At 42.9% G+C, this 27,772-nt stretch overlaps 1 protein-coding gene across 3 annotated transcripts in view; it reads left to right on the top strand.

Annotated features, from left to right (window-relative positions):
- The window catches only part of LOC132590649 (EF-hand and coiled-coil domain-containing protein 1-like), a 124,547-nt gene that overhangs the window by 73,367 nt on the left and 23,408 nt on the right, over nucleotides 1-27,772 (top strand). For all 3 annotated transcript variants that reach the window (XR_009556703.1, XM_060263621.1, XM_060263620.1), the window contains exons 3-4: nucleotides 21,784-21,926; nucleotides 27,319-27,454. Coding sequence is in view for 2 of the 3 variants with exons in the window: in XM_060263621.1 (XP_060119604.1) it covers nucleotides 21,784-21,926; nucleotides 27,319-27,454 (279 nt within the window). In the remaining variant the exon portion in view is untranslated. The remainder of the gene's footprint in view (nucleotides 1-21,783; nucleotides 21,927-27,318; nucleotides 27,455-27,772) is intronic.

Genomic DNA, 27,772 nt, shown 5'->3' on the forward strand with positions numbered 1-27,772 from the left:
GCCTGTGCCAGGTCCAGCTTCCTGAAGATCTTTGACCCTGCTAGGGCGGCCAGAACGTGGCTCACCACCGGTACTGGGTACGGATTGTCTTGAAGTGCCCTGTTTATGGTGCACTTATAGTCAGCACAGATCCGCACCTCCCTGTTAGGCTTGACCGGTGTGACTATAGGGGTCTCCCATGTGGCGTAGTCTACTGGCTCCAGTACCCCTTGGGCCGTTAGCCGGTCCAATTCAGCCTCTATCTTGGGCTTGAGGGCGAAAGGAACCCTTCTGGCCTTGAGCCTGATTGGTCGGACCGTAAGGTCCAGTGGTAGGGAGATGGCCGGCCCTTTGTAGCTCCCCAGGGACCCATCGAACACGTCGGGGAACTCACGGCATACCTCCCCGAACCCACTGGTGGATAGGATTTGCCCCACCCCTTCCAGCCGTATTCCCAGGGGTTTGAACCACGCCAGACCTAGTAGGGTGGTAAGCTGGCGCTTGACCACCAGGATGTCCAACGGCCCCCTAAAGGACCCCCGCTCGACATGCACCCGGGCCCACCCCGCGACCTGCACCGGGTTCTTCTGAAAGTCTCTTAGAACAAAGTCCGCCGGTCTTGTCTGAAACTGCTGCCCGGGACACAGATTCCTCAGGGTCTCCTCCGATATAATGGAAATGGAAGAGCCCGAGTCCACCTCCATTTGGCATGGGGCTCCCTCTATTAGGACCGCCATTTTGATTTTGTTAGGGACGCTCAGGGGCAAGTTCAGTACCTGCAAGGTCGTGGATGCTGTGGAGTGGAACTCTGCGGACTCTTGGTGGGTGGTCGGCCTCCGACGGCTGGGCCTGGTCCGGCAGGCCCTCGCGATGTGGCCGGTCTTCCCGCAGCTCCGGCAGTCCCAGGTCTGGTACTGGCAGTCCCGTCTGTCGTGGGGGTCGCCGCAGCTGGCGCACTTGGGGGCTGGAGACCTCTCCGACGCTGGGGGATGTTCCGGCGCTCGGGGCCGCGGGGATGCTCGGTTGGGTGGCCCGGCTGGGCGGCGCAGCTGGTAGGCTTCTCCCTCCTCCAGGCGGTCGTGGTCCAGCTCCTCGTGGTGGACGGCGTCCGTTCGGGCCTTGGGAAAGGTCCTCGAAGTCCTTTCGAACGCCACGGCTTCGCTGAAGGCGCTCTGGAGGGTGAGCTGTTCCTTGGCGAAGAGCTTCTGCTGGAGCCTCTCGTCGCGGAGGCCCCACATGAAGCGATCGGCCAGGGTCTCCTCTAGCTGAGGAAAGTTGCAGTTCCCGGCAATCCTGCGTAGGGCCGCCAGGTAGTCGGCGGCCGATTCTCCCGCAGCCTGGTCCCTTCTGTGGAACAGGAACCGGCGGGCCACCCGCGAAGGCTGCGGCAAAAAGTGGCCGGTGAGGAGTCTGCTGACTTCCGCGAAGGACTTCTCCGTGAGGCGGGCGGGGGCCGAGAGACCTTTGGCAATCTCGAATGTGGCCGCCCCGCAGACGCTCAGGAGAACGTCCCTCTTCATACTGTCCTCCGTGGCTTTGTTGGCCCTCAGGTAGCATTCGACCCGTTCCAAGTAGGACTCCCAGGCCTCTGGATTCGCGGGGTCGAACGGCTCAACGTGACCGGTGTTTCCGCCCTGGTTGGCAATGGTGGCTGCGGCGGCGGTCGTGGCCTGGTGGTGCCCTTGGTCTCCGACGTAGCCGATGAGGCTAGAATCCCATCTTCGTCGGCGCTATAACGTACTCAGACGGGATACGCAAGTAGGGCAACATTCTTTATTAGGAGCACGTTGCAAGAGGGCGAACACGCGGGCCGGGTCCCGCTTATGTACAATCCCCGGTACAGCCTACTGGACAGGTCAGGCCAATCCTGACCTGTTAAACTTCCTGCCACAGCTGGTGATTGGCGGGGGATTCCGGACCCTACGCTGGAGCGCCTGGGACAGCCCAGTCGCCTCTGTGCATGGCGCGTTTGGCTGACGATACACTACACCCTGTTTTTAAACTCTTGGAAGAAAAAAATCTAAATAAGCAAACAAAACAAACAAAACAAACAAAAAGCAGACAAGATAATAATAATAATAATAATAATAATAATAATAATAATAATAATAATAATATTAATAATAATAGATTTTATTTCTACGCCGCCCTCCCCGCCGAGGCAGCTCAGGGCGGCTCACAACAATTCATACATTAACATAAATGATAAAACATTAAATTTAACAATTAAAATTAAACATATAAAAACCAGTTAGTTAAGTTAAATTACATAATTTAGTTATATTATATATATATCTGGCAGCAATAAAACTGTTCTGGCGCTGGTTCTGCCAGTTAAGGTAATATTAAAGATGGCGGTTCTTTGTTCCTAGCAACTCAGCAGTCGGTGTCGTTATAAGCTTGTCTAAAAAGGGCGGTCTCCTTTTTAGACAGATATCTCCTACATAATTTGCCATCTGTTTCTGGTTTCTCATAGTCTGCTAGACTCTACAGAATCTGGATAACATTTACTGAGGATTTGTACTTTAGCTGGATACAGGGATATTTTAAAACCAGGCTGAAAGCAAACAGTATATTCAAATATAATATCTTGTCTCCCTCACCTCTTGCCACAAAATGCCCTTTGTGTATGATTCATATTGGTTTAATTTCGAAATCAAGTTTCTTTAATCCATTTTGAGGAATTCAAAAACATTTCTATTCAAATCAGACCAAAATGTATTCATTTGTCTATGCAGAAAAATACTATCTTATTACTGTACTAGTCAGGAAAAATTATTTTTATTTAGAATATTTATACCCTGCTTTTCTCCTGATTAACAGGAATCAGAATCTCCCTGCTTACAGTGATTGCTAGGAAGAGCTGAAAGGTGAATGAGAGAAAGATTGCAAAGCATTCTTCCCAGTAAAAGTATTAGAGAAAAGATAAACCATCATACTATTAAATGTATACACTAATGGTTGACTGATACAGGACATGTTTGGGCTTTTTAAGACTGCGGGGCAAAAAAAGAGATAGAATCAATGGACAGACTCTGGTACTATATAGGTCATTTGTGGAGAAAGAGGAAAATGTTACTCCCCCAGGGGGAGATCACTGAGGAATTTCCTCTCAAAATGTGTTTCATAAACTTAAGAGGTTGCCTCCCAGTATAGATATTTCATTGTTTGAGCAAGCCAAAATATGATGTGAAGGGAATTTTTTTTCCCATATTGGAGTCTGCCTTAGAAGATAACAAATAGTTCTAGTTTATGTTTATCATCATCACATAGTCCTAAGGGTATGTTTGCAATTCTGTTTTATCCCTGAAAAAAGAGAAACTACAGGACAACTGCATTTACTGATGAAATAAGCTATGTGGATGGAAGAAAAATGAGTGCCAAGGAAAGAGTAAGCAATGCTTACAGACCCTTATGTTAACTGCTTGGGGCATATGAAGATTTATACTGGAAAAGCAATTCAGTGTGGATTTTGCAGTATGTAGAAGGCAGATGTGTGTAGTTTGGGATTAAGCTACCACAGCAGGAATATATAATTGCAGTCCTGAAAAGCCATCAGTTGGTTTAGTGGATTACAAGCAGGTTTCTGGGGAATCGTGTTATTCCTCAGACTCTTGTGAGAGGTTTCATAATGAGAAGGCTAGTAAATGCAGATCAGCTTCATGAAAAATGGCTAATTCAACTTTATTGATCACGTCTTAGATCTACAACCCCTGGAGATTTGGGGATATAGCTAAGGGAGGGTGGAGTTTAGCCAGGGGAGGGACATCTGCAAGTTACAATGCCATACAGTCCAACCTCCAAGAAAGCTGTTTTCTCCAGGGGAACTGATCTCTGTTGTCAGGAGATCAGTTGCTACTCCAGCAGATCTCCAGGCCCCACTTGGAAGATGGCAACCCTAGCTGGTTTTACTCTTTGCTGCATGACATAGGGAAATGTTGGATGTATTCTGGTGGTGCTGAAGGTTATGCACAGGGTGATGCAAGTAAATCTAGTTGTATATTGTGCATTAATTCACATAGATAACACAAATATGTATATTATCCTGGGATTAGGTGTTTAGCAAGAATTCATTTTACCTGGAAATATGGTGGCACCACCTGTCAAGGAAGCTGACTATGGCCATGCTGCACATACCACTGGATATGAACCCAGCAGGGGCACTGCTGAGAATAGGACAGAGGGCACAGGTGAGGTCTAAGTATGATAGCATCAAAGCGGCAATTTCTGTTTCTTCTAGTGGCGCCACAAGTTTGTGCATATGGTCCAGAATACATGTTCTTTTAAAAAGAAAATTGAAATTGGCATAGATAGGAAAATTGGCATTTACTTCATTTGACTAAGGGGGCGAGTCACTGGATTGGTCATTTTATGGTTGATTGGTTCTTATTAGATTCACATAAAGCTCATGTTTTAAAAAAGAGGTCTCACTCCTGTATTTTGAACATCCCGACCCTCACATAGGTTGGTATAGTCAAAGAAGGAGAGAAGAGACAGTACCATTTATTCATAGTTCAGATTCAAGGAAGAAGCAGCCATTTTGTTGCAGAATTAAGCTGTAATCATGTATGCATTTTGGTACTGCTTAACCATTAAAGATTTCTGGACTATTCATGTGGAGGCACACAGAGTAGCCCTTAATTTTAGATGATAGTAAATGTTAAAGACTGACAGATTTGTCTTATCCAGTGATTTGTGGATTAATGTATTAGAAGCAGCAGGAGACTTCATTAAAAATTACCACGTCTTTATATCTTATCCGATCGAGTGTATGTGATGCATTCCTGATTTTTCTTTTGTACATATTTTATTATCTGAACAATATGCCTCAGACAGTTTGGGTGCACTCAGCCATAACTATTCAGAGAGGAGATGCTGCATTTTAAATATTAACTTTTGGGTTGTGGTTACAAAGAAGAATGTACTCATAAATTACTGTGTTGAGATCATGCGACCTAATTTGTATATGACTGCACTATCTGGTGGCAGATTTCCCAGTCTCTCACAGCAAGAAGATGTTTCTGGAGTTCCCAGTTCTTATTCTGTTTTAGTTACATTTATCAGGATATTTAAAATCCATTGAAGCAATTCACCGGGACTTCATCAAAGTAATAACAGTGGCGCCTAGAGGAAAGTGAAGAAATATCAAGCAAGCATGTAAAATAGGAAGAAACAGACCAGTTCACCTCTATGTACTCTCATTGGTACAGTAACTGGAAGATCAATAGCTTTGTAGAAATGAGAAACATAATTCCAGTAGTATAAGAATGCCATTCTTTTCACATTTACCTGAGAGTAAGTTCCACTGAATTTATGGAGATTTACATCCAAGTTAAACATTCAAAGATTGCTGAATGAAATTTTTGCCTTTGACATAGCTGGCAAAACAATTAACCAGGTTAAGAGAGAAGAGAGGTCCTATATAAGATGAAAAAGAAATGCAAGTAATGGCCAAAGAGACTCAACATATTTAGGGATGCAGAAAAATATGACTTTATAAATTAACAAAAACTCCTTCAGAGCATGATGAGGACTAAAAATGCTTTTGGAGTATAGACTGTTGGCAGTAACTGAGTGGCAGTTAAGGTGGAGGGTGAGGTAAAGAAGGCATTGACTTGCTTAAGCACTTGACAGCTTTTCAAATCCTGGAGGGAGTTTTTTTTTCTTTTAAATAGTTATGCATACCAAATGTGATGTAAAAAAAGAGCCAAAAACACAGTATGGTACAGCAACATATAACTGTTCAAATAATGCTACACGTTTGATCATAGAATCATAGAGCTGGAAGGGACCTCCAGGGTAATCTAGTCCAACCGCCTGTACAATGCAGGAAACTCACAAATACCTCCCCCTAAATTCACAGGATCATCATTGCTGTCAGATGGCCATCTAGCCTCTGTTTAAAAACCTCCAAGGAAGGAGAGCCCATCACCTCCAGAGGAAGCCTGCTCCACCGAGGAACCGCTCTAATTGTCAGGAAGTTCCTCCTAATGTTGAGCCGGAAACTCTTTTGATTTAATTTCAACCCATTGGTTCTGGTCCTACCTTCCGGGGTCACAGAAAACAATTCCACACCATCCTCTATATGACAGCCCTTGAAGTACTTGAAGATGGTGATCATATCACCTCTCAGCCACCTCCTCTCCAGGCTAAACATCCCCAACTCCTTCAACCTTTCCTCATAGGACTCAGTCTCCAGACCCCTCACCATCTTCATTGATCTCCTCAGGACCCCTTCCAGCTTGTCTATATCCTTCTTAAAATGTGGTGCCCAAAACTGAACACAATACTCCAGCTGAGGTCTTACCAGAGTAATGCGATACCATCACATCATGTGATCCGAACACTATACTTCTGTTGATACAGCCCAAAATTGCATTTCCTTTTTAGCCACTGCATCACACTGTTGACTCATGTTCAGCGTATGATCTACTAAGACCCCTAGATCCTTTTTGCACATACTACTGCGAAGACAAGTCTCTCCCATTGTATAACCATGGATTGGATTTTTCCTACCTAAATGCAGAACTTTATCCCTGTTAAAATTCATTTTATTGATTTTAGCCCAGTTTTCCAGCCTGTCAAGGTCATCCTGTATCCTGTTTCTGTCTTCTGTGTTTGCAACCCCTCCCAATTTAGTATCATCTGCAGATTTAATAAGCATTCCCTCTATTCCTTCATCCAAATCATTGATAAAGATGTTGAACAAAACAGGTCCCAGGACAGATTCCTGAGGCACTCCACTTGTCACTCCTCTCTAAGAAGATGAACCATTCACAAGCACTCTTTGGGTGCGATCTGTCAATCAGTTACAGATCCACCTAATGGTAACAGGATCCAAACCACATTTTACCAACTTGTCAACAAGGATAGTACGTGGAACCTTATCAAAAGCCTTATTGAAATCAAAATAAACGATGTCTACAGCATTTCCCCCATCCAGCAAGGTAGTCACTTTCTCAAAAAAAAAAAGAGATCAGGTTAGTCTGACATGACTTGTTCTTGAGAAAACCATGCTGGCTCTTAGTAATCACATCCATTCTTTCTAAATGTTCCAGGACTGACTGTTTGATGATTTGTTCTAAAACTTTTCCAGGTATAGACATCAAGCTGACAGGTCATTAGTTACCCAGATCCTCTTTTTTCCCCTTCTTGAAGGTGGGGACAACATTTGCCCGCCTCCAATCTTCTGGCACCTCTCCTGTTCTCCAAGAATTCTCAAAAATAATAGTCAGAGGCTCAGAAATTATATCCGCAAGCTCTTTCAGAACCCTTGGATGCAATTCATCTGGCCCTGAGGTCTTAGTTTCATTTAAAGAAACTAGGTGTTTATGTACAACCCCTATGCTCCTAGATTGGAACTTCATATCCTCCTGTTTTTGCCATGTTGAGCACTGTTTTCCTCAGAAGAGAAGACTGAGGAAAAGTAGGAATTGAGCAGTTCTGCCCTCTCTTCATTACCTGTTACAATTTCACTTTCTTGCCTTTGCAATGGGCCTACCATGTCCTTGCTCTTTTTCTTACTTTGAACATAAGAAAAGAACCCTTTTTTGTTGTTTTTAGCATCTTTGGCCAGCCTAAGCTCATATTGAGCTTTAGCTTTCCTAACTTTTTCTCTACAAGCACTGGTGATTTGTTTATATTCTCCCTTGGTTATATGGCCCTCCTTCCAATTCCTAAAGGAGTCTTTTTTATTTCTCAAGTCTTTAGAGAGCTGTTTATGGAGCCAACTCAGCTTCTTTAGGCTTTTCCCATTTTTTTCTTCTTATAGGAATCGTCTGTGATTGCACTTTCAGTATTTCGCTTTTAAGAAACTCCCACCCTTCCTGAGCCCCCTTCTTCCTAAGTATTTCTGACTATGGGATTTTACCCAGCATAGTTCTAAGTTTATCGAAGTTTGCCTTTCTGAAGTCCAACCTATAAGTCTGACTATGAATAGCTTTTCTCTTCCCTAAGACTGTAAATTCCAAAATCACATGGTCACTACCGCCCAGGGTGCCTACTATTTCCACTTCTTCAATCAATTCTTCCTTGTTGGTGAGAATCAAATCCAAGATAGCCGATCTCCTTGTTTCCTTCTTCACTTTCCGGAAAAGGAAGTTGTCAGCAAGACAAGTCAGAACTCTGACTTTTCATTTTTATCAGAGTTGGATTTCCAACAGATGTCCGGGTAATTGAAATCTCCCATGATCACTGTATCCCTTCTCTTGGAGAACTTTGCAATTTGTTGTAGAAGTATCTCATCCAAGTCCTCTGCCTTAATTGGTGGTCTATAGCAGACCCCCACAATAATATCACTATTATTTCTTGGTTTCAATTTTATTAGTAACATATGGTGGTAAATTTCAATTTTTTACATCATTAATAATTACTTTTTTATCTATCCCATATATTACCTTCTACCCACCCCTCCCCCGTTACTTGACCCCCGCCGGTGTTATATAATTAAAATCTTAATATTAAAGGTACCCTTAATTAATAAGAACCAAAATTAAGATCCTCCTCCCTCTTGTACTTAGTCATTATCAAAAATTGTCCAATGTCCTTTTATTTTCCACTCTTTTTTCTACGTATCTTGTGAACTTTTTCCACTCCATCTTAAATACTTCTAAATCATAGTCTCTTAAGGTTCTTGTTAACATGTCCATTTCACTCCATGTCATAACTTTTACAATCCAATCCCATTTCTCTGGTATTTTTTCTTGCTTCCACAACTGTGCATACAGTGTCCTAGCAGCTGAGAGCAAGTACCAGATTAAAATTCTATCTTCTTTTGAAAATTTTTCCATTTGTAATCCCAAAAGAAAAGTCTCTGCAACTTTGTTAAATTAGTATCCCAAGTTCTTAGAAATCTCTTGTTGAATCATCTGCCAATACTTTTTTGCTCTTTCACAAGTCCACCACATATGGTAGAATGAACCTTCATGTTTTTTACATTTCCAACATCTATCTGGCATCTTATTGTTCATCTTTGCCAACTTTTAGGAGTCATATACCATGTGTACATCATCTTAAAACAATTTTCTTTAATACTCTGACATGTTGAGAGTTTCATATTCTTCCACAAATATTCCCATGTGTCCATCTGTATTTACATTAATTGCCCACTTAATCATTTGAGATTTCACTTCTTCATCTTCCGTAGACCATTTTAAAAGTAACTTATAGATTTTCGAAATTAATTTTTCATTATCTCCAAGCAGAACTTTTTCCTTTTCTGTTTGTTCTCGTCTTATTCCTTCAGTTTTAACAGCACTTTCCACCAAACTCTTTATTTGTTGCATTTGAAACCAATCATATTTATAATTCAGCTCCTCAGCAGTTTTCAACTCTGTTTTACCACTTTGTATTTTTAATAGCTGATTGTATGACATCCATTTTCCCTCTCCTGACTCGGCTATTATTTTTATTACTTCTGCTGGCACTATCCATAGTGGTTTTCTCTCATCGCCATATTTCTTATACTTCATCCAGATATTTAGCAGATTATTTCTTATGTAATGGTGAGAGAAAAAACCATCCATCTTTTTCTTCCCATAATACATATAAGCGTGCCAGCTAATATGCGTGCCGCCCTGAGCCTGCCTTGGCGGGGAGGGCGGGGTATAAATAAAACGTTGTTGTTGTTGTTGTTGTTATTATTATTATTATTATTATTATTAAATTTATTTCCATGACCTTCCAATGTTAAAAGTTTTTTATTCAATAACCTCACCCAATCTTTTATCCACACTAAACAAACTGCTTCATGATATAATCTTAAATCTGGTAATTGGAATCCTCCTCTTTCTTTAGCATCTATTAAAACTTTCATTTTAATCCTTGGTTTCTTTCCAGCCCATATAAATTCTGAAATCTTTCTTTGCCATTTATTAAATTGTTTACTTTCTTTCACAATCGGAATAGTTTGGAATAAATACATTATTCTTGGCAAAATGTTCATCTTAATTGCAGCTATTCTACCAAGCAATGACAAATTAAGCTTGCTCCACTTTATCATATCTTCTTCCATTTTACGCCATAACTTTTCATAATTATTTTTAAACAGATCAATGTTCTTCATTGTTATTTCCACACCCAAATATTTTACTTTAGAGGTAACTTCACATCCCGTTAACCTCTGCAATTCCTTTTGTTTATTTACTTGCATATTTTTACATAAAAGTTTTGATTTTTCTTTATTAACATAAAGTCCGGCCAATTCTCCAAAATCTTGTATTTTAGCTAACAACAAAGGTGTAACTTGTGTAGGATTTTCATTTATAAACATTATATCATCTGCAAATGCTCTATATTTATAGGTAAATCCTTTAATTCTCATCTCTTCTATTTCTTCACCGTCTTGTATTTGCATCAATAAGATTTCAAGAGTTATTATAAACAACAATGGTGAAAGCGGACAACCTTGTTGTATACCTTTGCTGATTATCATTTCATCTGTAAGATCTGCATTTATACATAACCTTGCACATTGTTCAGTATATATTGCCTTTATCATTCTTATAAAGTTTTCTCCCAACTTTATTTTTTCCATTACTGCAAACATAAAGTCCCAGTTCAAATTGTCAAAAGCTTTCTCTGCATCTGCAAAAAATAATGCAACTTCCTTCTCTGGATGTCTTTCATAATATTCTACAATATTTACAACAGTTCTAATATTATCTCTTATTTGCTTTTTAGGGAGAAAACCTGCTTGGTCTTCCTTTATAAAATTTATTAAATATGTTTAAGCTGTTCTGCCAAGATTCTTGTGCATATCTTATAATCATTATTTAATAATGAAATTGGTCTATAATTCTTTACATTTGTGATATCTCTTTCTTCCTTTGGAATCAACGAAATTACAGCATCTTTCCATGTATTTGGTATTTTCCTATTTAATCTTATCGCATTCATCAGTTTTTGAAGTTTCGGTACTAATTCTTCTTTAAGCTTTTTAAAAATTTTTGCCGTATATCCGTCTGGTCCAGGTGCCTTTCCAATTTTCATTACATTAATTGCTACTTCAATTTCTATTTTTTTCAATTGGATCATTCAAAATTTTTTCCATATATTCAGTTAAGGGTGCTATTTTGATCTTTTGCAAATACGCTTCAATCCTTTCTTTCTTTACTTTAACACCCTTAAATAATTTAGCATAATACTTAAAAAATTCTCTCTTTATTCCTTCTTAATCTACCATCTCTTTTTCATCAGCCACAATTCTATTAATAATTTAACTTTCTCTCTTTTTCTTCAGTTGCCAGGCCATGTACTTTCCTGGTTTGTTTGCTCCTTCAAAAGATATCTGTTGTAATTTTTTCAAATTCCATTTCATTTCCTTATTTAACAAATGTCTCATTTGTATTTGTAATATTGTAATCTCCCTCTTAATTTTCTTTTTTCCTGGCCTTTTTGTTAATTCACCTTCTTTTTTCTTAATTTCATTTTGAATGTCCAACATCTGGAATAGGCTTCCCAATCCCCCCGCTTTTCCGGGAGCCTTCTGGGTTCCCAGCTTCATCCCCCGGTCTCCAGAAATCAGGAAGCGGGGGGGGGTGGAGGGGGGGGAGAACATACCTGAAGCGTTCATGTTGGTGTAGAGCTCCTGAGTCCTGAGCAGTTTGTAAAATTTCTGCCCCTTTAAGGCTGGGCAGGAAGGAGGAAACAGGAAGGGCTTCGGAGAACGGCCCCGCCCTTTCTTTGCTTTCGTTTTCAGAGCAGGCAGAGGGAAGAAGACCAAGTGCGGTAAGTGTTTGTTTGTGTGTGTGAGAGAGGGAGGGGGCAGGGAGGGGGGAATTCCCTGGTATGGAGGCCCTCCCCCTTCCTTTAGAAAGCGTGGGGGGGGGGAGGGAAATGTCTACTAGGCACTCTATTATTCCCTATGGAGAACAATTCCCATAGGGAATAATAGGGAATTGATCCGTGGGTATTGAGGGCTCTGGGGGGGCTATTTTTTGAGGTAGAGGCACCAAATTTTTAGTATAGCATCTAGTGCCTCTCCCCAAAATACCCCCCAAGTTTCAAAACGATTGGACCAGAGGGTCCAATTCTATGAGCCCCAAAAGATGGTGCCCCTATCCTTAATTATTTCCTATGGAAGGAAGGCATTTAAAAGGTGTGCGGTCCCTTTAAATGTGATGGCCAGAACTCCCTTTGGAGTTCAATGATGCTTGTCACAGCTTTGATCTTGGCTCCACCCCTAATGTCTCCTGGCTCCACCCCCAAAGTCTCCTGGCTCCGCCCCCAAAGTCCCCAGATTTTTCTTTAATTGGACTTGGCAACCCTAATCTGGAAGCAGGTAAGCAGGGCAGGCAGAGAGGAAGGGGGCCGAAAGCGGGGGGGGGGGGGGCGGCTGGCGGGAGGGAGCGGCCTTCCTTCCTTCCTTCCTTCCTTCCTTCCTTCCTTCCTTCCTTCCCTCCTTCCCTCCTTCCCTCCCTCCCTTCCCTTCTTTCTTCCTTCCCTCCTTCCCTCCCTCCCTCCTCCCTTCCTTCCTCCCTCCTTCCTCCCTCCCTCCTTCCTTCCTTTCTTCCTTCCTTCCTTCTCTCCTTCCCTTCCTTCCTTTCTCTCCTTTCCTCCTTCCCTCCCTCCCTCCTCCCTTCCTTCCCTCCCTCTCTCCTCCCTCCCTCCCTCCCTCCCTCCCTCCCTTCCTTCCTTCCTTCCTTCCTTCCCTCCTTCCTTCCCTCCCTCCCTCCTTCCTTCCTTCCTTCCTTCCCTCCTTCCCTCCCTCCCTCTTCCCTTCCTTCCTTCCCTCCCTCCCTCCTCCCTTCCTTCCCTCCTTCCCTCCTTCCTTCCTTCCTTCCTTCCTTTCTTCCTTCCTTCCTTCCCTCCTTCCCTCCCTCCCTCTTCGCTTCCTTCCTTCCCTCCCTCCCTCCTCCCTTCCTTCCCTCCTTCCTTCCCTCCCTCCCTCCCTCCTTCCTTTCTTCCTTCCCTCCTTCCCTCCTTCCTTCCTTCCTTCCTTCCTTCCTTCCTTCCTTCCTTCCTTCCTTCCTTCCTTCCTTCCTTCCTTCCTTTCTTCCTTCCTTCCTTCCCTCCTTCCCTCCCTCCCTCCTCCCTTCCTTCCCTCCCTCCTTCCTTCCCTCCCTCCTCCCTTCCTTCCTTCCTTCCCTCCCTCCCTCCTCCCTTCCTTCCTTCCTTCCTTCCCTCCCTCCCTCCTTCCTTCCTTCCTTCCCTCCTTCCCTCCCTCCTTCCTCCCTCCCTCCCTTCCTTCCTTCCTTTCTTCCTTCCCTCCTTCCTTTCTTCCTTCCTTCCTTCCCTCCTTCCCTCCTTCCCTCCCTCCCTCCTCCCTTCCTTCCCTCCCTCCTTCCTTCCCTCCCTCCTCCCTTCCTTCCTTCCTTCCCTCCCTCCCTCCTCCCTTCCTTCTCTCCTTCCCTTCCTTCCTTTCCTCCTTCCCTCCCTCCCTCCTCCCTTCCTTCCCTCCCTCTCTCCTCCCTCCCTCCCTCCCTTCCTTCCTTCCTTCCTTCCTTCCTTCCTTCCCTCCTTCCTTCCCTCCCTCCCTCCCTCCTTCCTTCCTTCCTTCCCTCCTTCCCTCCCTCCCTCTTCCCTTCCTTCCTTCCCTCCCTCCCTCCTCCCTTCCTTCCCTCCTTCCTTCCCTCCCTCCCTCCTTCCTTCCTTCCTTTCTTCCTTCCCTCCTTCCCTCCTTCCTTCCTTCCTTCCTTTCTTCCTTTCTTCCTTCCCTCCTTCCCTCCCTCCCTCCTCCCTTCCTTCCCTCCCTCCTTCCTTCCCTCCCTCCTCCCTTCCTTCCTTCCTTCCCTCCCTCCCTCCTCCCTTCCTTCCTTCCCTCCTTCCTTCCCTCCCTCCCTCCTTCCTTCCTTCCTTCCCTCCTTCCCTTCCTTCCCTCCCTCCTTCCTCCCTCCCTCCCTCCTTCCTTCCTTCTCTCCCTCCCTCTGGCCACCCCTGGAGTAGACAATACTGACTTTGGTGGACCCAAGTACTGATTCAGTGTAAGGGAGCTTTGTGTTTGTGACTGGACTAGACAATACTGACTTCGGTGGACCCAAGCACTGATTCAGTGTAAGGGAGCTTTGTGTTTGTGACTGGACTAGACAATACTGACTTTGGTGGACCCAAGCACTGATTCAGTGTAAGGGAGCTTTGTGTTTGTGACTGGACTAGACAATACTGACTTTGGTGGACCCAAGCACTGATTCAGTGTAAGGGAGCTTTGTGTTTGTGACTGGACTAGACAATACTGACTTTGGTGGACCCAAGCACTGATTCAGTGTATGGGAGCTTTGTGTTTGTGTCTTCTGGTGCAATTTTGTTCTCAGATCCTGTATTTACTTCATCAGTATATGGGATAAGGCACTTTCTCAACTGTGCTGCATAATGCAGCCTATTTATTTTGTCCTGTTTGCTCTGTTGGCTCTATCTGCGCCACCTTCATCACTTTCGGGGTGTGGATCCCCCAGTGGGGTGGTCTCCCGACTCCCTCCGCTGGCTGTTTCTGATAGCCCTGCGCCCCCTCTTTCATTTGATATGTGTCCCGTGCGGGTGCCACCCTCCCGCTGGGAGATGCCACAAAATGAGCCCCCTTGAGGCTTATGGCGGCAGGGCTCGGGGGAAGCAAGCTAGACTGCTGTTCTTTTGAGGGGTTATAGAGTGTTTCGAGCCCGTCCCTGTGGCATCGGTCCCATCGTTGTGGGGCCCAGGGGGCCAGCGCAGCGGCACGCTGAAGCAGCCTGTCGGTCACTTCCGGGTTCCTGTCCTGCATCTCGACCTGTGTTATTAGTGACAGGCTGCTTCGCGCGCGCGCACCCCTACCTTCCCCCCCCAAAAAAGGTGTCCCTGGCTGTCCTTCAGACATTATGGCCACCCTACCTTGGACTGAGCTGATGAAAATGGTGGGAATTTGTTTGAATATCTTGGAGGCGGGAGGAACGGGCACCTAAACTTCCTCATGCAGATGCCTCTCTACTCCATGTAGCAGTTAACCCTCATTCCTGGCAATGCTGGTCATGTACAAATTAGCACTTGCAGTTCAGTACTAATAAATTTTATTTATGATTTCATCAGAGAAGTTTGTTTGAATGATACCTGGGTAATCCTGACAAAACCACAATTTCTATAGTCAGAGAAAGTGGGGGAAAGGACCCACAGGGACAAAAAAGGTGCAATAGCAGCATGATACACATGGGATAGAATGAGTTATACAATAAGCCCTCCCCTCTTAAGAATGTATATACCAGTTGTAGATTGTCTCTGAAGGTGTTATTCATCACTGCTGGAAGGCAAGGCCATAGGGAAAGAAGGGAATCTCTTTGTAAATCACACAAAAATGTTTCTCAGGATTCATGTTTAATAGAATTTAAAATTGTTTTGTTTATTATTTATTAAAACATCTATATCCTGCCTTTCCTTGGTGCTCAAGGCATCTTACAATAATATTTAAAAATATTTTCAGTTTAAAATAAAAAACCCCTCAAATCTCACCCCCTCCTCCCCTTAAAAATGGCTGCCTCTTCAGACTCCAGTACAAGCTTCTGCTTTGAATCTGAAACCAGTGTTTCACCAGGATAAGTTAATAACTATTCAAAACAATGAATGCAAAAGTTTTCCATTGGATAGGAGTTAACCAGATATCCTTGCACATTTTAGGGTTTGGAGAAAACCTTATTCTGATTGGGACTACTGCACTTATAGTTCTCCTTTCTTGCTGTGACTCAAAGCAGATTACAACTAAAAGCAATGCGATAAGAACATCTCCCCAAAAGAAAAGAATTAGAGATCATTGGACTACAAACCCAATGTATTATAGACAGTAAAGCAGGAATTACAAGATTGGGCAACAATGTAATGAAACATTATATTGGTATGGAGAGTGGCATAAAGCCAAATCTGACTTGTGACACCTCCCATAGGGTTTTTAAGGCAGGAGACGTTCAGAGGTGGTTTGCCATTGTCTGCCTCTACACTGTGAACCTGGTATTCCTTGGTGGTCTCCCATCCAAGCACTAGTTGGTGAAGAAGATAGAAGAAGAAGATATTGGATTTCTATCCCGCCCTCCACTCTGAAGAGTCTCAGAGCGGCTCTCAATCTCCTTTACCTCCCTCCCCCACAACAGACACCCTGTGAGGTGGGTGGGGCTGGAGAGGGCTCTCACAGCAGCTGCCCTTTCAAGGACAACCTCTGCCAGAGCTATGGCGGACCCAAGGCCATGCTAGCAGGTGCAAGTGGAGGAGTGGGGAATCAAACCCGGTTCTCCCAGATAAGAGTCCACACACTTAACCATTACACCAAACTGGCTCTCCAGTGCCAGTTTGGTGTAGTGGTTAAGTGTGTAAACTCTTATCTGGGAGAACTGGGTTTGATTCCCCACTTCTCCACTTGCACCTGCTGGAATGACCTTGAGTTAGCCATCGCTCTGGCAGAAGTTGTCCTTGAAAGGGTAGCTGCTGTGAGAGCCCTCTCAGCTCCACCCAGCTCACAGGGTGTCTGTTGTGGGGGGAGAAGATGATGATGATGATGATGATGATGATAATAATAATAATAATAATAATAATAATAATAATAATAATAATAATAATAAATTTTATTTGTATCCCGCCCTCCCCGCCGAGGCGGCTCAGGGCGGCTAACAACATCTATACATGTATAACAATAGGTAATAGATAAGACTTAGTTAACAGTAAAAACATCTAAACATTATAAAAACCCGTTAATAATTTAAAAAATTTAAAATTCACAGTTTGAGTTAAATTAATCTGGCAGCATAATAATATTCTGACGCTGGTGCCTGCCAGAAGACATAGGAGATTGTAAGCCGCTCTGAGTTTCTGATTCAGGGAGAAGGGCGGGGTATAAATCTGCAATTCTTCTTCATCTAACCCTGCTTAGCCAAGGTCTGGCTAGCCTGGGCCATCCAGGTCAGGACAAAACATTGCACTAGGTACAGTAAAAAGGAAATTAGAGAACAGTGCAGTAGACAGAGCATAATATATGTTGTGTCTTGCAATTCGGTCCCTGAATTCACAACACTGCGTGTGTGCATGCGCGCAGAGGTGAGCAGTGGGAGACCGCGGGTCACTGGATGTAAGGACGTAAATACACTCCGCCTATGAAGTTCTGTGGTGGGAAGTTTAACTGGCCAGGATTGGACCTGGCCAGGTAAGAGGGTTGTTCTGGGAGATGTATATAATCGGGACCCGGCCCTGCCATGTTCTCTTTGTGATATACTCGCCAATAAAGCATGTTGCCTTCTACAAGTCTAGTAACTCAGTACATTACAATATATACAATGAATTAAATTCCAGAGACATTAACCCCAGCTTTATTCACTTTGTAAAAATGCTTTCCTGAACAGTAAGGCATGGAAGCCTTCCTTACCTTGTCATGCAGGCCTGTCACCACATGGAAACACATCAGAGATGGGTATGGGCAGCTGTTGTTCCCACTTTGCAGGGTGGTACCTTCAGAAGGCTTAGCTCAGATGTATGCAATGGAGTACCCTGAGAGAGGCATTCTTGCAGATATATTGGTCCTAGGCTATGACAGCCTTTGCAATTGATAGCCAGTGCCTTGCATTGACCCCAGAAACTAATCAGTAGCCGGTAGAGAGGCTGCAGCCTAGGTGCGTACTCCAACTACTTCTCAGTAGAAACTGAGCTGTGGCATTCCATACCAGCTGGAGTTTCTGAGTTGTACTCAAGGCCAGACTGATACAGTATACTACAGTACTCTTGCTGCGAAGTTACTGTGGCATGAATCTATGTGGCCAGATCAGCTGGGCTTCTTAGATTAAGTTTGCATTTATTGTTTTATATGTAGCCTGGAAAGAAAGTAACAAAATTCTCTTTTCCAAGTCACCCTGAGGTTCACGGGTCCAGGTATTTCATGTGGTTTGTTTTCATATGATATTTGGGTTTGGTCTGGGGGACTCTTTGTTTAGGGACCTGAAATGGTTGTTAGTTACTCTGCACAAAAATTGTCTTGCTGCATGAGATCAAAAGTTCAGCTCCCTGTCTCAGACAGTGGCTCAACAGATGCTTCTAGAAAGCTCTCATGCGAAGGATTTTGGAGGCCATAATCACTTAATATTTGTTCCTAGACAGGTTTCTTAAGCTGTCTGAATAGGGAAGTTTCAGGTGTGACTGTCCTCCATAAGCACATATGCATGGATATAAATGTACCTCTTTATCCCATCAGGTTTACAGTGCACAGCACACTGAAGTACGCTTCTCAGTGATATAGGTGTTGCAACACAGTTAAAAGTTCAAGTGATAATGAGAAAAAAATTAATTAAAAGCCAGGTAGTCATGAACATTACTTTGAGAACCAACATTTTGCAGACTACTTCTGAGTTTTCCCCTTTTTCAAGCTTCTCATTATCATCGGTACAAAAGCCTTAAAATGAATGTGATCTGTTTGACTGTCTCTATGGAAACCTTGCCACACTGCATGGTGGAGACACATTTCCCAGGCTTCCTTCAAACTAGTCTACCCTCTGATCTCTGCTCGCAGATATGCTGTTTATTCAGTCTTCTCCAACATTTATGTGATGTTTTAGGAATACTAATGAAAAAGAGCCAAGCCCTTGTTTGAAAAGGAGATAAAGGTTTGATGAAATTTACAGAGTTTTCTATAGACATTTTTGCACCTGAAGCAAAATGCTAAAGTAAGAAGAGCGCTCCATGAATCTGATGAAGTCTACTCTAATTTACAGAAAGCTTATGCTGGAATATGCTTTGCTAGTCTTTAGGATGCTGGTAAACCCCTGTTCAGTTTTGTTGCTATGGAATAACACAGCTTTTCATGTGGAATGTACCCTGAAAAAAAGAGAAAAGACTGAGGAACAGAGAGACAGGAAAATGGCACCTTGTCTGAGTAGGTAGGTAGTTCCCTATGTAAGCACCAGGTTGTCACCAACCTATGGGATGATGTCACATCAGGACGTTTTCATGGCAGACTTTTACAGAATGGTTTGCCATTGCCTTCCCCACTTTACCCCCAGCAAGCAGGGTATTTATTTTACTGATCTTGGAAGGATGGAAGGCTGAGTCAACCTTGAGCCAGCTACCTGAACCCAGATTCCACTGGGATTGAACTCAAGTCATGAGCAAGAGCTTGGACTGCAGTACTACAGTTTACCACTCTGCGCCATGGGGCTCTTCACCATATCTGGGACCAGTTGCTAAAAAGTAACTTCTTCACTTCTGTTTGTGATAAACCTGGCTTGGATAAGAACAACAGTCTGGTTCAGACCTTTGGACCAGTAGTGTTGGAGGCTGGACCTGGGCCTTGGAAGCCCACAGATCTGAAGCAGATTACCTTTAGTTGCAATGGCGATCTTAATGATTCTGGCTGTAAGACCAAATGTTGAAGAATTACTGTTCAAATTATTCATAATGTTGCACCCTGGCATTTTATGGCTAGTTCTACCTCCTGCCATTTTGTGGTTGTGCCCACCACTCTCTGTCAAAATTCCAAAGGTGTCTGCAAGCTCAAAATGGTTCTGACCACTGTACCACACCAGCAGTTAAGCATGGCATATGTGTGCCTGTTCATGACTTGAGGTCATATCACTGCTTTTGGGTTGCCCTATATCATAAGGAGTTCTGTTTGGTTGTAAATGAATGCCTACAACATTTGTTTGGTAGAAAATGAGACCTGCATACTTAGCTGATTTGCTGCAAGTCCTAGGAGTCTAGATCAGAGTTAAAATTTGGGCTCCTTGTTCTCCAGAACACATCTTTTTTCTTTGCAGCCAGCCTGTATATGTTTTGACTCTCCAAGCAGAACACAGCCCACCAACCCTGTATGCTGGCTCATCAGGGGCTTGACAAACCTTGTTTTTGATGCTTGGCAGAGGCAGCAAAATGAAGATTGTCAAGCATGCCTCGGGCCTCAGTACACTGCCGGAATGCCCATGAGTTATGCAAATCTCTGTCCATGGTGTCTCAAACAATATGCTCCTAAATGACAAAGAAAACATCCCTATCTGTATAGCTTCTTGACCTCGATCCCCAATGAGGTCCCCAACCCATGTTCCTCTAAAGTAATTGTCAAGTCAGAAGGTGGCTATTTATATTATAGCTGTCATATGAAATCAGCTTCAAGTCATGTGAAAAGAAAAGCTTAGGATACTGTTTCAAATTCCCCCCACTTGAATCTGCTTTATCAACTGTAGTCAGTGTTGCCAAATCCTAACAAAGTTATCTGCATTTTGTGGGAAGGATTACTTTTCATTAAGACCTTGAGCACACGGAAGACGTTAAACTAGATTATAGCCACAATCCCTGGTGTGAAAAACAAAAGCTATCAGCTGGAACCATTAAAGTGTACAAGTGTTCATGTGCCTCTGTTAGAAGAGATTTCTATGCTGGCATATGATGCCCAGTGGAAAACCTTAATCTGTGGTTTTTCATTCAAAACCAGATTTTGGAATCTATTATAAAGGGTTCCATAGTGTTCCAATCTGATGTCCTGATATGATATTGAGAATATACACTTCCTCCAACACAGGATAATTAGGTTGTTATTTGCTTTGCTGGGAGAGTTTGTGTTCTTATTAGATTCACACATCGCTGGAATGCCACCTCCGCCACCACACCCGGTAATGCAATGCTAATTTTGTCAGGGCATGCAAAATCAGAGACAGGAACTGAAAAGATGCATATTTTCAATACAAAGTTATAGAATGCACAGGGATGTTCAGAATCCAGGGGGAGGAAAGGAGAACATATCTTGTAAGAATGTTTTTAGATCACTTGGTAGATGAGGCAGCTGTGTGTGTGTGTGTGTGAAGTGCCATTATGTTTCAACTGACTTATGGTGATCCCATAGGGCTTTCAAGACAAGCGATTAAGCAGAGGTCGTTTGCCATTGCCTTCCTCTACAGAGTCTTTCTTGGTGGCCTCCCATCCATGTACTGACCCTGCTTAGCTTTTGAGATCTGACAAGATTGGGCTAACATTCCTGCATATAATCATACAATTAGATAAAAGAAAAAAGAGTTGGAAAAGAAGGGTGCAGGGCAATCGCCCAGTTGGAAAAAAAAACATTTGTTCAACTAACTACAGCTTATATTAAGAGCCTGGTCAGCAAAAACTCCAGAAGTAAAGCACAAATCACTATGTGACACAGATTAAAAGTGGACTGCACAAACCACTAGCAAATTCTGTCAAAAATAGGATGAGGAAGCCACACCTCATAGGATTGGATGCTCTCCCACTGAGCCACAGGGAGGGGCCATGGCTCAGTGCAAGAGCATCAGTTTGGGCATGCAGAAGGTCCATGGTCCAACCCTTAGTATCTCCAGTTCAAATTGTCCAGTAGTGTGTGGGTGTGTGTAAAGTGACGTCAAATCATAGCCGACTTCTGGTGACCTCACAGGGTTTTCAAGGCAAGAGATAAACAGAGATGATTTGCCATTGCCTTTGGGCAGCAGGTGGTGTGAATGGCCTGCTTGCAATGTTCCCTCTAAGCTGCAGAGTCTTACGAGCAAAAATTCTATTTTGTGAGCTACTGGTATTAAAGTTGTGAACTACTGATATTAAAGTTGTGAGCTGCTGCATAAATTATTGTGCTCTGGGGTCATCCTTCCTGAGCTAAGACAAAAATGTGTGAGCTGGAGGCTAAAAATGTGTGAGCTAGCTCACGCTAACTCAGCTTAGAGGGAACACTGCTTGAGACCCTGGAAAGCTGCTGTCAGACAATACTGACCTTGATAGACTGATTAAGTATAAGGCAGCTTCATGTGTTCCTATGTCCATCTGAGGTGCTGTGGGCTCCCTTGCACTATGGAGTGCTTAAACTTTGCAAGTCTGTCTATTTTTTTCTTTTTGTATTTTATGGTTGTTTTTATTTTCTTTAATTTTTTTGTTCAGGTCAGAAGTCTTGAAGGCCCAGCTTCCAATACCAGGCAGCTTGGAGCAGAAGGCCAGCCCAGCAGTGAATGGGCGATACTCCTCGTTGGTTGTTCAGCAAGCCAGAAGTTCACCCACAGACGGAGCAGGAGTACCAGAGACTGGTATGGAGAATGCGTAGCACAGTCCCTCAGTACTTGTTTAATCCTTGACAGAAACTTCTTAGTGCCAAGGACAAAAAGTCTGAAGACAGATAAGCCATTGGCAGTCTCTTGAATGGGTTTGTAATAGTCTCATCTAAAGGATAATAAAAGAAATAGCCTCCGTATGGAGGCTGCTTTAAATGACTCCCTGTAGCCACTACCTTCACAGCACAAGCTGTTCACATAGGAAACTTACCATGTGATTGAGCTACTGTGCTTGCTCATGAAAGGGCAGCTGCCTCAGGGGGCTACTGAGAGCAGCCTCTGAGAGATAGATATTCCATGTGTACCAGCTTTCTAACAAACTGACAAAGTTGTCTTTGCAGAGACTTAATTGGACAATTTAATTCTAGTGCGTTTCTTCTGGCTTGTTAGTATGATATGTTTCTTCAACCCTTGGGTCTGAATTTCAACCACTGCCTGCTCCAGGAAAACATTAACAATAATTTCCATATGGAAAACTCCCTAGAAAATCACTTTGTCCGCCTACATTTCCATCTCTTAAACAGCTGAAAAACATTTAGCGCATGCTGTATCATCCGTGGCCTGTGGGTAGTCTCTGATAGGACTGCATACAGTGTAGAGCAAAATCCTACTAATGCCTGCAGGTTTGCCAGACATGCTTCTGATCAGCATTTTCCCAGATCTGTATAAAGGCTTTACCACCACCTACATCTTTCTCTCTTGTGCGCTCTCTCTCTAACCCTTTCTGCTCTATTCCCATGTAGCCTTCTGCAGATATCTTGATCTGCCTCAAAAAGAACGGATGGTTGCTGGCACAAAGACCTTCTACCTTTCTTTTATACTCAAGGATTTTAGCAATCTCATCTGAGACTGCAACTGAGGAGCCATAGCCTGAATTTATATTTGCAGACCTGGATGTTGTGGGAGTTATGTACCTCTGGCATCTTGAGGTTGGGGACAGTTCCTCATGCAGTGCTTCCCTTGCTGTGGTCCAGTTATATCTCATGCTTGCTTAGAATGCAAAGGGATTGATTTATGAAAGTGAATGGATACATTGTAAGAGGCATTAATTTATAGAAAATTTGAGGACCATGTAACATACGGTGGGATCTCATATCTCTCTGACTCAAAGGGGGTACTTTTAGGAACATCATCCAAGATTTGGAGGGAGAGGAATGTACATTCTGGATCCAGACTACTCAACGCTATTTCCACCAACATCTTCTTCCTCATTCAGACTTGTCTGATGTCATTGTGCAGAGTCATTTATTCCCCAGAAACAGCCTTTCACGGAGATCATTGGGCTGCTGTGAACAAGGGGAGACAGGAAGTCCTTTCTGTCTGTAAAATTTAGCCTGGATCCAACCAAGTAGGTTTGAGAAGACAAGGCATTCTTGAAGCCTGATCACTCATGGTCTGAAACACATCAGTCTACTTAAAAGGACACCTCCCACCCCATGCATTCTTCCTTCCATTTATTCCAGTGCAAAAATGCACTTTCAAGAAAGAGACAGGCAGTCCTCCCTGTAAAAAAATATGTGTTGGAATTAGGGATGGGCACAAACCTCATCACAAACCTAATTTTGTGATGAATACCATTGGTTGATGCCCATCCATATCCACGACCCTCTCATAACCCTCCATGTGATTTTGTGGAGGTTTCTGGGGTTCATGTTGGGAAGCAGGGGGTAGGGAGAGGGAGGGACCGCTGAAATTGCATGCATTTATTTCAGCCTAACAGAGAGTTGTTCATCCACAAAGACATAGCTGCTGCTGGGCTATTCGGGCTAACATCCCCACACCCAGCAATAAGATCAGCACAAATCCTGCAATCACAAACTTTTGATCTAGGGAATGAACAGTTGCAAACATTGATACAATCAGTTCCACCTGATATCCATAACCTGATAAACACCAGTGAGAGGCCCACAGGATTTGACTTGCCATGTAAAGTATGAAGGACAGCTAGTAGAATACAAAAGAGGCTTTGGATGGTGTACAGACCTGTTGTTTAAATGTGGCAAAATACCAGAACCTGAATGCGACTGTGGTGCAGCCTGCCAAACTATTTTCCATCTGTCACAGGAATGTGAGTGTCATGCTTTCCAGGATGATGTGAAGGAGCTCTTTGAACGCTCCCCAGCTGCAACTTGAGTGGATTGAAATTTTAGATATTATTATTTAGGGGGATTGCCCGATCAGTCTGCATATCCACTTTATCAACTTGGTTACATATTTTATATTATTATATGCTTCCTTGGTGTAACTTTGCCATACAAGAAACAAATGAATAACCTCAAATCTTATCAGTGTATAATTAAAGTTAGGATTCGTTGAGCCACTTGGCTTGCACTGAATCTTAGTTGTGATGCTGTTTCCCACTCACACATTTCAAAGAGATCCTCTTGGAGTCTACTTTGTTTTTCTGTCTTTGACTAGAATACATATTGACAATGATAAGTTCTAGTATAAAAGTAAGCCAGACGTTTATTGTCAGGTACGTACTCTTCAGTAAATGGCAGGACTACCAACCAAAAATGCTAAGACGGGATCAAGCCCTTGGAGACACAGCGATTTCCTTGTCTGGAGAAAAGTGATAATGATTGTTTAGCTGTGCAACTGTCAGGACTTCCAAGAAGTTTCTGTCTTTTCTGCCTTTTGAAAGAACTAATCTGGGTATCTGCAGTCCATCAGGGACTCTGACAGTAAACATGACATTCTGATAGTCAGGAACTTCATTGGCTTATGGACCAGTGCTTTGGGGCTGATCTACCACTGACCACTTTCCTTCAGATTCCATTACCAAGAAATGTTGGCAGTACAGCTGAAAGGACAAAGGACTGTGTTCTGTGACTTGCAAAGGGGAGAATTTTAAAAGGAAGTAGACACATTCTTTCATTTGGTGGTTCCATGTGTCCAGGAGCCAAACTTGATCCCACTCAACTGACAAATTGTTATTTGTATTTATTGACCATTTATAGCAATGTCTTTTTCACTGAAAGTCAAGTCAGATCACAAAATACAGAACATTTCAGTCATACAGCATAGTGATTCTCAAGACTCATAAATGCAGATGAGTTTTAGCTGAACCTGGTGTGTGTATGCTGAAAACATTTCATCTGTTTTTACTTTGTTATTGTAGAGGAAGAGATTTTTTTTTCTACCAAAAGACCTTAATATCCAAGTGGGTAGCCATTAACATGTTAAGGACTGTTGTTTTACAACAGTGCCCTCTGCTGGGCAGAATGCAAAATGTTAATCCTTTTTCACTCTAGTTTCAACAAAATAAGTGTAGAAAAACAGAATCTCTACATGTAACATGGTAATCAGAAATATTACCATCCCTCTCACTTATAAAATGGAGAGCACACAACTGGCACAGGATAGCTAGTACACCACATATTTCAATTGGTCATATTTCAAAACCAGATAGGAGAATCTGTCACTCTTCCTAAGCAATGTACTGGAAAATGGTCAAGTACTATTGTTCATAACCATGGTTCCACAGCCATTTTCTAATTTATCACATCTCTTGCACAAACAATTCTGCTTTAGTGTCTTGTTGTTTCACTGGTTTCCTTTCAACTTGACTTCCAGATGGGGCCATCTTCTCTGTCTTTTACGACAGAATAGTTTTTGAACAGCAGCCCGGAGTGCCCTTTAAATGCCCCTTCCCTTTGAAAAAAATAATGGGTGGGTTGAACTAGTTGTCAGACCAAGAGTATAGGATATCCTGAATATGAATTCCAGATTTCATGACTCTGTTAATGTTAAAGAGAGACAGGTAAGCAAAGAGCAGAAAATTCTAAATAGGCAAGTTAAGCAGGGGGCCTGCTTTTGTTCAGTCGTGTATTAAATCTTTGTAATATGACTGATAACTGATGAAAATCATTCCTGAAGCACATGTGGCAGAGGGTGTTCTTTTTGAGAAGGAGGCTGTAGCTGAAAAATCTAACAAATCAGCTAATTGCTGCAAGTGCGGCAACTCCTCCAAGGTTGCTAGTCTGTGAGGAAATTTGTGTCTATAAAGCAGGCAATTACCTAACTGCCTCCTTCTATCTTTCTTTCCCTCAGGAATGCACTGTCAATGTAGAATTCAAATGCTTTTCCCTAAAGCCACTGCTTTTTTCTGCTTTCTGCATGCAAGCTTGTACTCCATGTTTCTCACTTACATTTGGGAGGGAAAAGAAATGAATTTGTTGTATCATATTGTACTGAACTCTTATTAGAAGACCATATATACATAAATTCAGTATTCAGGGACTAGAAAATTGGAGAGGATGTTGGTTAAATACTTAAATTTCATGCTTATGGGAAAATTTAATTTTATCTTAAAACTTCAGACAGTTTGACGTGTATGAAAAGTGGAGGAAAAAATATAAGAGCATAGGGGTAGATCTGTTGGTTTGTATCAGTGCAAAATGAAGACGGTCCCTTTGTAACCAAGGGAAGCCTTTCCAGATTCTCACTGATTTGTCTGTAATAGAAAAGGACACAGCCTTTAACCATCTCCTGAGAAATGTCCATGAAAACAAATGGGGAGTATACTTTTGTGCCAGGTAGATTTATGTGAAGTGTTTTTAAACAAGGCAAGAAATGCTTGGAGTGCTACAGAAAGGCAGCAAAGCCATTATTTAGGCAACAAGTCTGTGTAGGCTGCTATCCCATAAAGCAATCTTTTGTGGCCTTGGTGCTATGACCACCACCTCCCCTTTGCTCTGCCATTTCGTCTGAGTGGGGCTTTCTGCAGGTGCCAACCTGCAAATGGGCAAAATCAACAACTGCCTGTATATGTGCTTTCTCCATTGTGGTCCCCACATTACGCTGGACAAGGTCAGGAAGGCTCCCACTCTCCTGCCTTTCCATAAACTATGCAAAACTTAATTATTCAAGAAGGCCTTTCTGCACAGGCAATAGGGATGTAATGTCATAAAATGGTTCGGAAAGATACTTGGGAAAAGTATTAGGGACTGTGGTCCATACTATGGTGTACAGTTCGTACGGCCTGTTGTTGTAAGTAGGATCTGACTATGTAACTTTGGATTAACATGTCATAGTTGTGGTTTCAGATTTCTGGTTGGCTCCAGGTTTCTACAGACCAAATCCCATTGCATTGTTTACTGACTGTTTCATCCTGTTGGTTGTATTGATGTTCTGTTTGTAATCCGCCTTAAGTACCAGTGGAAAAGGCAGACTATAAATAACACAAATGCAAAAAATTAAAATAAATAGTAATGAATGGCTCAAGCATTTCAACAAACCATTCAGATTCCTACCAGATCTTCCCTTAAACTGAAACTCATTTCCAAAACCATCAATTGAAGAAGGTGTTATACCCAGTGTGTGCTATCAAATTTTAAATGAAGGCCATTCTTTCCCCCCCTCGCAGTGGAAGATCAGATGTTTCGTTCAGTGGAAGGCCAGGCAGCATCTGATGAGGAGGAAGAGAAAGTGAACGGGGACCAGCCTTCTCAGGTGGTGGAAGTGAAGAAACTCCTAGCCAAACTTCCCTGCTGTAGTAGTGGGTATGTCTCCACAAAAGACTTGTACATTTATGTATTTTAACATGTTTTTGTAAGCCTCTCAAATGTCACTGTGAGGCTTAGCAAAAAAACATAGTGGCTTTCAGATAAGAAGATGCAACGTAGTTGAATCAAATAAAAGATGGTAGTAGCAGGACTTTTTAAAAGCAGGAACGCAGTTGGTGTCAGGGTGTGTGGCCTAATATTCAAATGAATTCGTGCCTGGCTTTTTCTACAAAAAAAATCCCTGGGTAGTAGTACCACCACCAATTACAGTAGAGAATACATGTGAATAAAGTCTGCCTTCCCTTTTTTACCTGT

This window comes from Heteronotia binoei, unplaced genomic scaffold (assembly GCF_032191835.1).
Source record: "Heteronotia binoei isolate CCM8104 ecotype False Entrance Well unplaced genomic scaffold, APGP_CSIRO_Hbin_v1 ptg000458l, whole genome shotgun sequence".
Lineage (NCBI taxonomy): Eukaryota > Metazoa > Chordata > Lepidosauria > Squamata > Gekkonidae > Heteronotia > Heteronotia binoei.